At 39.9% G+C, this 11,622-nt stretch overlaps 4 protein-coding genes across 4 annotated transcripts; all 4 read right to left on the bottom strand.

Annotated features, from left to right (window-relative positions):
* Positions 1-3,100: 3,100 nt before the first annotated feature.
* On the bottom strand, positions 3,101-6,179 carry LOC114350022 (zinc finger protein 605-like). The gene is made up of 2 exons (XM_028300643.1): positions 5,177-6,179; positions 3,101-4,210 (listed from the first exon to the last, which is right to left on the bottom strand). The coding sequence occupies exons 1-2, from the start codon at positions 6,173-6,175 to the stop codon at positions 3,101-3,103; spliced, it is 2,109 nt and encodes a 702-aa protein (XP_028156444.1). The 5' UTR covers positions 6,176-6,179.
* A 325-nt stretch (positions 6,180-6,504) lies between these two features.
* Positions 6,505-9,169, bottom strand: LOC114350015 (zinc finger protein 62 homolog). Its single transcript, XM_028300637.1, has 2 exons — positions 9,079-9,169; positions 6,505-8,934 (listed from the first exon to the last, which is right to left on the bottom strand). The coding sequence occupies exons 1-2, from the start codon at positions 9,119-9,121 to the stop codon at positions 7,823-7,825; spliced, it is 1,155 nt and encodes a 384-aa protein (XP_028156438.1). The 5' UTR covers positions 9,122-9,169; the 3' UTR covers positions 6,505-7,822.
* LOC114350019 (zinc finger protein 226-like) lies at positions 8,893-10,095 on the bottom strand. The gene has a single exon (XM_028300640.1). The coding sequence runs from the start codon at positions 10,069-10,071 to the stop codon at positions 9,088-9,090; it is 984 nt and encodes a 327-aa protein (XP_028156441.1). The 5' UTR covers positions 10,072-10,095; the 3' UTR covers positions 8,893-9,087.
* A 175-nt stretch (positions 10,096-10,270) lies between these two features.
* Positions 10,271-11,494, bottom strand: LOC114350016 (zinc finger protein 836-like). Its single transcript, XM_028300638.1, has one exon. The coding sequence runs from the start codon at positions 11,326-11,328 to the stop codon at positions 10,321-10,323; it is 1,008 nt and encodes a 335-aa protein (XP_028156439.1). The 5' UTR covers positions 11,329-11,494; the 3' UTR covers positions 10,271-10,320.
* Positions 11,495-11,622: the final 128 nt, after the last annotated feature.

Below are 11,622 nucleotides of genomic sequence, written 5' to 3'. Positions count from 1 at the left end.
TCCGTATCGCGATGTCGTTTTGACAGCGAAGAATAGACGTAAACAGAAAGCAGAAAGAAGGAAGAAACTAATTTGAAAAAAAAGCTAAAAAAAGTAAAAACAATAGCAAATTCATAGACATGTTTTAACTTTTATTCGATTTTGAATGAACTTTTATATCGCCGCGTCGTTGGTGGTTCAATGTGCATTTTGGCTGCCATTTTCCGATCGAATCGAATTACTGGTGACGCGGCGACTGACATTAGCGAAAACTTCCTATTGGTTTGCGATGGCATTTTGACTATAGTTCCAAAATACTGGACTGTCCTGTCGATGACATTGACAGTGGGGCGCCACCGTCAATACCGGATCGCTGGTTCCGATTTTTGCCATGTTGGAAACCATATAGTTGAACGATGGTAGCGCCCCCCTGTCATTGAGTTTGGCGGGACAGTTCAGCGTGGGTCATCTATAGACCCACTGAAGCATATTATTTTGAAGTCTCGTTGACGTTTGACATCCCAAAAGGAAAAAAACAACCTCCCGTGCCGCTCCCATGCCACAGGCACTGACTAAGTTAGTTAAACTATACTTACGAGCAAAAGTATGGAATCACCATCTTGTGTTTTGTTCCGAACGATTTGAAAAACTCAATGATTATCTATGTATCTATAGTGTCAAGCTAAAGTTTATAATATAACCTTTAAACTGGTACCATTTTTAATTTAATCTTCATAGTCATTTAGTTCCAATGATCACTCGAACCTAATGGGGTGATTCCATACTTTTGCTCGCGAGTGTATAATATTGTCTGTCTTTAAGCTCCGGTATTGTACAATCAATAACTTCCTACGGCCTTCGTTTAAGGTCAAACTTCGATAGATAAGAAGCTGTAATACTTCAATGTAAATAGTTTTTTATTATCTTATTTATTACTAGCATATAGCTCAAACCTTCACACTTATATCTTCTTCCATATTACATACATACTTTATAAGTGTATCATCACATAATGTGTAATATTTTAGATCGATTCATCCACGAAGACGCGCCCCACCAATTTCTGGTCGAGGGAAGCGCGGGGTGCGGGGAGTTTGATCCGAGCAATCCGAGCGTCATTATTGTAGTGTGCGTGTTCAATTTGATAATATCCATGAGTGCACACGCACACTACAATAGTGACGCTCTGATTGCTCGGATCAAACTCCCTGCATCCTGCGCTTTCCTCGACCAAAAAGTGGTGGGGCGCGTTTTCGTGGATGAAACGATCTAGAATAATCTTATAGCAATAATTTACATATTATAGGTATAATTACTTATACTTACTTATAAGAACGTCTGCTGCCGTGAGCGCGGTAACTCGTAACAAGTAGTTCCCTGCTGTACCGATAGATGGCGTTGGCGGTACATTGGATCGCGGTAGTTCATATTCATAGACTTCTTTTGTTACTGAAAGCCATACACATTATATTTGCTTGATAATATTTCTTTAGATTTTTGTTTTAGAACACAAATTCTATTTTACATAGGTTTACATAGGAATTTCTAGACAATTTGTGTGATTGCGACTTTGTATTCTAATGCTTTAGAAATACGGACTAGTTTTGTATCCACGTCTAAGAATATGCGTAGCCTTTTCGTTAAAGAATGACGTATGGCATTAAGCTCGCCTTTTTGTACAGAACATTGTTGTGTGTGCAATAAAGTCTTTAAAAAAAAAAAAAAAAATTCGTCTTTCATACGTAATGCATAGTCCATAGCACATCAAGCTAATATGCATCTTATGTAAGTTGCAATAGATGCTATTCTGCAAGAAGTACTGGCGACTGTTCAACGCTTATTTAACAAGATAAGTGTTATTGTAATAAGACATGTAAAAAACTGTAAATAGTAGGTTTTTATTGTAAATTATATATTTTATAATGTATTGTGATAATAAAGAGTGAGTGATGGGTAATTTGTTTTTTATTTATTGTCCTACTAGCTTTCCCCCGGGTGGAATTTTGTCTGTGACAGAAAAACTTTATCGCGTCCCTGTTTCAAAAACCGGTATAAAAACTATCCTATGTCCTTTCCCGGGACTCAAACTATCTTTCTACTCTAATCTACCAATTTTCATCAAAATCGGTTCAGTGGTTTAGGCGTGAAAGCGACACAGACAGTTTTACTTTCGCATTTATAATATTAGTATTACAAAAATGTAGGTACCTACAGTCTACAAAAAAACTTGTTTAATTAGTACAAAGTCGAGATAGCTGTAGGAAAATCTTTATTCTGCGACCTGTTTCTAGTGTTTTTTTACGAGTACTATAAAAAGTATAATACGAGTAAAACTATGTTTATAATCTTGTGTCGTCGAGTGCGCTTTAGCAGGTTAATAAAGACCCTGATAAACATAATAAAGTTATTTTGCTGAAGTGATCTAACCGGGAATCGAACCCGAGACACCCACATCTCTATTTTTATCATACTTACGCACTTACCTACATTTAAACATTGCAGCACTAGGCCAATGGTTGGTTCCGCTAATGGTTTTTTATCAGGTTATCCCACCTCTGCAACTCCTGTGTGTGTAGTCAGTATCCACAATATGGCCGCCAGTGAAATCCGTCCAGTCCCAGGTTGACTTAAAATAATATGCTGACGATTGAAAATTAAATAATTTATTTGATCAAAACAACAACCTCCATCTTACTGCTTTATGTAAAAGTCAACAAAGAATACTGAAATATGTTTGCAATACTTACAACCCGTTTGAGCTAACTGCGCACCTGGAAGCCGTGACGTCACATCGACGCTCTGGTACGGACGGGGAGACGCATTCCAGCGAGGTGCGGAGTTTGGCGGGGTTATATCCACCCATGAGTGGCCATGAGCCTTGTCACATTACATTTTTAGAGGCGCAAGACTGAATTATAGTCTAAAAAGACTAACTAAACGGTATGGCTGGTATGCCATGATACCAAATAACTACTATACTCGTACATAAATAAACTATTCGAGCTTAGCCTTTTTAATAAAGTTGCAGCCGCCAACATCCTCCTTTTAGCAGAAGACTTATTTCAGCGAACAATTTTTACCTTATGTTTCTTTAACTCTCAATATGAAATCAAAATAATGTTTAGTTCCAGGAAGCAGTTTCATTGCTGGTATGATGCACTTTAATGTGCAACTTCAAGCTGGCCACTTGCACGAACGACTTGCCGCAGTCTTTGCAAACGTATCGCTTGTCGTTCGTGTGGATCCGCCGATGGAAATCCAAGGTTTTCTTTCTTTGGAACGTCTTCTTGCATATATCACACTCAAACGGCCTTGTATCATCATGCCTGACCATGTGACGTTTTAGCAACTCTTTATTGAAGACCTTAAATCCACAGATAGGACATTCCATCTTCTTCTCCTTCAAATGGATCCTCGCTTTGTGCTCAATAAGCTTGTGTCTCAACACAAATATCTTTTCGCACTCGTCGCACTTAAAAATATTGTTGCCAACGTCATGCGCCAGCGCCATATGACGTTTCCTCAAATATCTACTTCCTAACACTTCAGTGCATTTTGGGCACTTCCAAGTTCGATGCTCCTTTTCGTTGTGGAGTGTCAAAGCATATTGCGTCCGGAATTTCTTCTGACATTTCACGCATTCTCCCTCAGAATGGCACTTTTTTAAATGATGAGCTACATGGGCTTGTGATACGAAACCTTGCCCGCAGATTTCGCACAAAAACGAGTTACATTTATTGTGGTATTTGTGCGTGTGTGTCAAAAGAGTGCCGAAGAATTGGAACCGTTCATCGCAGTCCAAGCAACTCATCCCTTCATCAGACAGTTTGAAGCACAGAAACGTTTTGCTGCTTTCCCTATTGAATTCCAGATCATGCGCCGATGCAGCGTGGTCAAGAAATTCGTCCAAATTGCGAAGACTTTTGGGACATTTCCTGCAAGATATTTCCGAAACGTCTAACTTTAGGCGACTGCTGGTTTTGGCTAGCATCAAAATGGTTTGCAGCTTTGCGTTTTCGTGTTCTATAAGGGTGTGAGATTTAAGTTTGGTCACTTCGTGGAAAGGGCAGCAGCAGTAGAAGCACATGAACTTATTGGAGGACCATCTGAAGGGCATGATCGTGGAGTGCTGGACGATGACAGCGACCAGGTTCCTGAGAGCCCACTGCGCTGTTCGCTCGCCGTCGAGCGAGGGGAGACTCAGCCGGAATCCAGTTTCTGGAACAGATAACACGTGTCACTCCGTCTGTACAAGCCTCTGAATGTAGTGATTCACAGTTAAGTAACTAGATGGCGTTACGGTAAATTGTGTAGTTTCTACATCGCGGTGTCGAAGTTTTTTTTACTATGCCAATAAATGTCATTCAATGAAGTTTGTTTCATATATTAGTGTCTTTGATTCAGACGAGGAAGGTTAACACCGTCCTTTGCTAATGTCTGTCTAGGTAACTTTTCATTAGCGGCCACACCACACGTCTAGTCACGACGCTCACTTATAATATCTACCAATTTTTTTTATTATATTACGTTGAATACGTTTGCCTCTTAATCCAAAGCCTTAGTAGTTGCAAATTGAAATAACTAAAAACATTCATTTTTCAATTTTTACTTTATTTATTACAATGAGTACACACGCCACACACAAGCATAAAAACTTAAGGTATACGTACATTATCCGTAAAAAATATAGTGTTTGGTAGGTATTTTTAAAATCCTGATTTGCATCTTATTCTAACTTATGTCTGAAACAGTGTCTTGACTTTTCTCTTAGAGCGCACTTTTGATCCCTGTTTTCCTTTAAATCTGGATAAGAAAAATTACTAACGGTTCGAATGCTGTAGATGTAGATTGATGGCAAAGGAACATTTTTTGAAGCCTTAATCATCATTATCATTTTAGCCATAGGACGTCCACTGCTGAACAGCTGAACATAGGCCTCCCCCAATGACTTCCATGATGACCGGTTGGTAGTGGCCTGCATCCAGCGCCTTCCTGCTACCTTTATAATGTTTATCTGTCTACCTTGTGGGTGGACGTCCTACGCTGAGCTTTCCGGCACGTGGCCTCCACTCTAGAATCTTGCTGCCCTATCGGCCGTCAGTTCTGCGTAACATGTAAACCCTAAACACCAATAAATAAGTATCTTTAAGATACTGAAAAGCAACTTCATTAAAACGTCAATTCCACGATGTTAGACATCTTCATTATCCGCCTTCTCTTCAGTCGCATGACATTGAGAGATATGCATAGCTAGCCCACTCTTCCTCTTAAAACTCTTCGGGCATATATCACATTGGAACGGTTTGTCCTGGCTGTGACTTATCTGGTGTTTCTTCAACGAGTCCGCATCGAAAAAGAAGCCTCCACAGACATCGCACGCCACGTTCTTCTCCTTGAAATGAACCCTCTTTTTATGCATCACAAGTTTGTTGTTCCTTGTAAAAACAACTCCGCAAAGATCACAAGTAAGCTGAGCGCTCTTGCAATCGTGGGCCATGGCTAGATGACGCTTCTTCATGTACCTTGTAGGCAAAATCTTTGGACACATAGGACATTTGAATTTCTCAGTCTTATGGACGGTGCCGACGTGTTTGTCCATCGCGTACTGGGTCTGGAATACCTCTGGACAGTATTTGCACTGCTGTAACCGGTGAACGTGTTTAATGTGCGTGGCAACCACCCATTTGTCAGCGAATCCTTGCCCACAGATCTCGCACAAGAATTTATGCTTATCCGCGTCTATGTGACTTTGATGAATATGGTTTAAAAGGTGACCGAAGTGGTTGAAGGTCTCCTCGCATTGTAGGCAGTTTAGAACTTCATCCGTCAGTTTGAAGAGCTCGCACCGAGATATGATGGCTTTCTCGAAAGTAATGTCGTGGTGGGTCGACAAGTGTTCGATGTATTCTTCGAAAGACTGCAGTTCCTCTGGACATTCCGTGCACCAGATTTCGGTTACGTCTAGCTTGATTCGAAATAACGATTCTTTGTAAACTGTCCTTAATAAAATTTCGTTTATATCCACATCAGGGTGGGTTTCTTGATGCTCTCTGAGTTTCGAACTGTCTACAAAATGCGTGCAGCAATAAAAGCACATGTATTTCCCGCCGTGCCACCTGAAGGGCATCAGGGTTGACTTGGTGACGATGGTAGTGATAAGTTGGGCCAAATCAAGCTTCTTCTGGCGTTTTAACATCCGATTGTCTGGAAAAGAAAATTTGTCGTCACTTGTTTTATATTATTTTGGAGGAATTGAAAAATTCCGAATGAGTAGTAAATTTTACCTAGGTTCGCGTATAACCAAATAGTGTAGTAACTAAGGTATACGAGTAATAGGTACATTAATCTTGTGGTAGTACTAAAGTATTGAAGTTTATTTTTAGGAAATATAACTGAATGTCTGTAGTACATATTTTGAAATACTTTTAGTGAAAGATTTAAACGGAAGCCATAGACTACCTGCAAGGTTGAAAGTTAATGAAAGTAAAAACCATAAATTATTTGAACTTCTTTATTCATATAATGTATTTATGTAATTACAATTTTATTATTTTAATAGCCTTATTTAATTAAGAGTTTAATTGTATTGGAGATAACTAAGAGATAGTACCTACTAATATTAACTTATTTATAACATTTTAATATTTAGACTAATCACAGGATTAACGCCTCCGCCGCCGAGGTCTCACAGTGCGCGTGGACGCACAAGGTGACACAAGAACCAATCACAGAGCTCTATTCAACGCTGTGCGTTCGATTTGCTGCTTCAACTAAGCAAGCGTTGTTTGTGAATACGGGCGATAATCTAAGTAGGTAGGTATATGAGTGAGATTGAATCGAGTTTCTAGCGTTGATAAAATTGTAATACGGACCTCATATAAATAAAACCTAAAACTTGATAAATAAATTAATGGATTGAAACCTGCGATTGATTATTACAATATTTACACCAATCGCATGACTTTTTCTGTTCTATTTCAACCAAATGACGTAGGTATAGCAGTAGCGATTCAACCACTAAGGATTTTCACAACGATCTGTGGATTGACATACATTTATTAATTTAACTGTAGATATTAACTTCTTACATTATGTACTACACTATTATTTATTCTCAGCACTAAAATATAATAATTTGTGCTTTGTAGGCTGAATTATAATATGTTCTACTAACATACAAAAATTAATACTTTTCGGTTATTATCCTATTTTTAGACGGAAACTCAGTTGAACCTTAACGGCATCACGAGAGGCAACAATTTGCACTATCATTTAATTATTATGAGTATTTTGCTAATTAATTTAACTTCAGACATCATTTTTAGCAAATCTTGAGATGGGTTTGATTAGGTTAGAGCCAAAGCACACGATTTCGCCATATCTCACCTCTAGTGTGCCCGTTACAGATATTTCTATGTAAGACGACGCCTGTCTCGTGTGATTTGGCTCTTAGGGACTATAGGTACATTGCTAAGCTCAGATGTATTGCTTAATATCTGCTAAGTTGCCTGCCACGTAAAGAATATTAGTAATTTGTATTGCACAAATGACTAATAGTCCCGATAACACCACGTACTTTTTTTTATGCAAGACAAGGTAGGTATTTGACAGCAATCGCACCTGGTGTTAAGTGAGATGCAGAAATAATGTACTTAATGTATGTGTTACGAGGGGGTTCACCACATCACCACTATAGTCCAGCAGTGGTGGGGATCGAATCCGCGTTTCTCGGATTTCGAGTCGGCCAGTCTGACACCTTCACCGTTGGGTTCTCGTCATGGTAGTAACAAGTAATTAGCTTCATTAGATTGATGAAATTCATTGCTTATTACACAAGCGCTTCTTAGACAATTGGCGGCCGAATCTCTGGCGGAAGACTGCCAAATCCGTGAGGCATTTGCATCTCCTTCTCATGAACATTTCTGTGGTGGAGCACCATATTCTTCTTTGTTTTGAACGCTTTTTCGCAAACCGCACACTTGAAATTCTTCTCGTTGCTATGCTTCGACATGTGTCTCTTTAATTTACTTTTTCCTACAGTCCTCCATCCACACACTCCGCAAATCGTATTCTTTTCTTGCAAATGCGTTATCCTCAGATGCGTCATCATCGTGCTCCTAAAAACGAATGTTTTCGGACAGAACTGGCACTTGATCTCTTCCCGACTCTTGTGAACCGTCATCATGTGTAAGGATCTTTTATAATGTGTCTCAAATAGCTCAGGACATGCTGCGCACTTGTATTTCTTATCATGGACGTTCTGCATATGGGGTCTGAGTTTGTGGTAGCTGCTCAACGTCTCTCCACAAATAGAACATGTGACGGATCTGTTGATGTGCTCTTTCTTATGCTCTCTCAAGTGATTTTTGTTTCTACAATGCCGACCGCACACGTCGCATAGTAGCTGGGAGAAGCCTTTATGCTCATTATTCATGTGCAGCAACAAATGGCCAAAGGTCCGGTAATCCTGACTACAAAACGCGCATTGCACTGAAATGTTATTCAGTTTGTACGGACTCATGCAACTCCCAATATCCTTATTGAAAGATATTTCGTGGACTGTTATCAAATGGTCGATCAATTCGAAGAAATCGCTCATAGTTTTTGGACACAGTTTGCAGGATATACTGGAGACGTCCACGTGAACTGTGGTTTCCCAGTAGTTTTCCATGCATTTAAGTTTGTCGTCGTCGGTAGCGTGAACTTCTTGATGATTTTTTAAGTCTTTCGGCTCTTCGAAGACCTCGTAACAGTAGAAACAGCGGTAGGAACTCTTAAGCCATCTGAACGGCATCACGGTTGAATTCTTCAGTACTTGAATGACGTTTTGCCTCATTATTTTGGTCCGGTCGTCCGGATCGCCGGGGCCTTCCTCTTTGATAGTGGCTCTAGATTTCGTGGGAACATAGTCTTCTTTACAAATACGTTCCCTTTTCTTGACAACACCTTTTCTTCCTGAAAGGAAAATTTTCTTCTTAGAAACTGCATAATTCTTCGTACATGAAAATCTGTTTGTGCATTGTCAACTACTTAAAATATGTTAAGCCTTTCAAGATTTGGGTTAAAAAAAATTAAGAATCTCCTAAAAATGTAACGGACCTGTCAATTCTAAGAGTTTTCGTGGTGCAGCCGCATATGACATTTCAGACTGGCCATTTGAACGAAGGCCTTAGAGCAATGTTTGCAAGCATACCGTCTATCGTTCGTATGTATTCTAGTATGAATTTCGAGCCCCCGTTTTCTTAGGAATCTCTTCTGGCACGTCTCACACTTGAACGGTTTGGTGTCGCTATGCCGCACCATGTGTAACTTCAACAGACGTTTGTCGAAGAACTTGTCTCCACACACTTCACACGTCATATTCTTCTCTTTCAAATGAACCCTCTTTTTGTGAGTGACCAGAAGATATTTGTGCCTAAACATCTGTGAACACTCTTCACATTTAAATTCTGATTTCCAAATATTGTGCACTGTAGCTAAATGCGTGTCCCTAATATAAATACTTCCTAGAACTTCAGAGCAGATATGGCATTTCCGTTCGCTTTCATCGTGGATACGTTTTTCGTGGTTGTCCCTACGGTGGACCGCAGTGAATGTTTTCTCGCAATGTCGACACTGGTAACTCTTCGTTGGATGTACGCTTTGTGAGTGTTTTTCTAAAGCATTCTTAGCGCCAAAACTGACGCCACATATTTCGCAAATGTACGGCCTTTGGTTGTGCAGTCTATGGGTGTGGAGCAGTAACGGGCCAAAGTATGAGAAGCTCTCATCGCATATCAAACATCTGAGATCTTCGTCTGATAATTTGAAGCACAATATGTAATCTGACGCTTCAAGGCTACACTTTACTTCGTGGTAATTCTGTAGATGTTCTAATAACTGCCCCAAATCTTTTAATTCTTGAGAGCATAGTTTGCAACTCATTTCGGCTATATCTAGTTTCGCAACTAGGGTCGTGACACTAGTTCTGATAGTTTTAACTAAGTTAACGTTTTCGTGGGTCTTCGTGTGTTCCCTCAACTCTACCGAATGGCTGAAACTTGAGGTGCAGTAGAAACATCGGTACTTATTCCCGTACACACGGAAAGGCATTGCCGTCGTGTTCTGTAGGATCGTAAGCAGCCATTTCCTTAGTTGCAACTGTTTGCTCTCTTTAGACCTCGTCGCCACTTTTGAAGACTTCAGTTTTCGTTTCGTCTTCCCTGTAAAGAATTCCTGATTTGTAATTTTACGCTCATTTATTCTACATCTATGAGCTCAACTGGGACGCGCATGCATGGTAGGAAATAAACAGTCCACACATTGAATTACGCTTTTATTTGAAAGATAACACAAACATCATCAAATGGAATTCGGAACTAATGCATCGACGGATATACCAGGCATCAGATCATGAACTCTAGGAGCTTTTTCATGTATATTAGTGTAGTGCTGCTTCATAGTTTTCTTGGTTTTGAACGCCTTGTCGCACGAAGGACACTTGAAGTTTCTTTCGTTGCTGTGTTTCATCATGTGCCTTTGCAGCCTGCCTGCCCCGAAAGCTCTCCATCCACATATCCCGCATATAGCATTTCTTTCCTGCAGATGCGTTTCTCTGACGTGTCTCATCATCGTGCTTCTGAACACAAAAGTTTTCGGGCAATGCTGACACTTCACCTCTTCTCTAGCTTTGTGCACCATCATGACATGACGCGACCTTTTGTAATGCGTATCGAAAAGCTCCGGGCACATTCCACACTTGTACCTCTTGTTGTGGACATTTTGCATGTGAGTTCTCATTCTATTCGCAGTGAGGATTTCTTCTCCACATAACGGACATAGAACCGAACTGTTTGTGTGCTCTTGATTAATGTGGTAGCGCAAATGTTGATTATTTTTAAAGTGTTGCCCGCAGACTTCACAAAGCACCAGTGAACAGCCTTTATGTTCCTTGTTCGTGTGCACCAACAAATGGCCGAAGGTTCTGCACTCTCTGTCACATTGCACGCATTGTACCGAAATGTGGTTAAGCCGAAACGGACTCATGCAAATCCCTATATCCTTATTAAACTGTATGTTATGCACCTCCATCAAATGGTCGATGAGTTTGTAGAAGTCTGTCATAGATGTTGAACATAGCTTGCATGCTAGATTCGAGATGTCAACGTAAACTGTGGTCTCCCAATAATTTTTCATTGCTTTAACCTTGTCGTCATCACTTGTGTGTATGATCTGGTGAGCTTTAAGGTCTTTGGGTTCTTGAAAGACGTCGTAACAGTAAAAACATCTGAACGAACTCTTGAGCCATCTGAAAGGGAGCACGGTCGACTTCAGAAGCACTTCCAAGACATTTTGCCTCATGATGGACATTTTGCTTTGTTTTGTAGCTCTCTTCAGTTCTGGTACATCGCTTTCGTCTCGTCTCTTGCTGATGCCTGTCCTGCCTGAAAGGAAATATGGTCTTCTTAAAGCTTTGTGGTGTATTTTGTTGCCTCTTCTTTTTGCAATTAAAATAAACAGTTAACGGGTAATGTGTCAAATGAAACATGTTTGAGATCATAAGGTATTTGTATTGTTTAAAGTTGTATTTGAGTCATATTTGAAACAGTTATTAAGTTGAAACTTCTTTAAATCGTTCATCTTAGATAATAATATCTTCAGAAC

The sequence above is a fragment of the Ostrinia furnacalis genome, unplaced genomic scaffold (assembly GCF_004193835.3).
Source record: "Ostrinia furnacalis isolate ACB-3 unplaced genomic scaffold, ASM419383v2 OfSCF0772, whole genome shotgun sequence".
NCBI lineage: Eukaryota > Metazoa > Arthropoda > Insecta > Lepidoptera > Crambidae > Ostrinia > Ostrinia furnacalis.
Note: the sequence above shows the minus strand (reverse complement) of the source record. Positions and strands in the feature narration are given on the sequence as shown.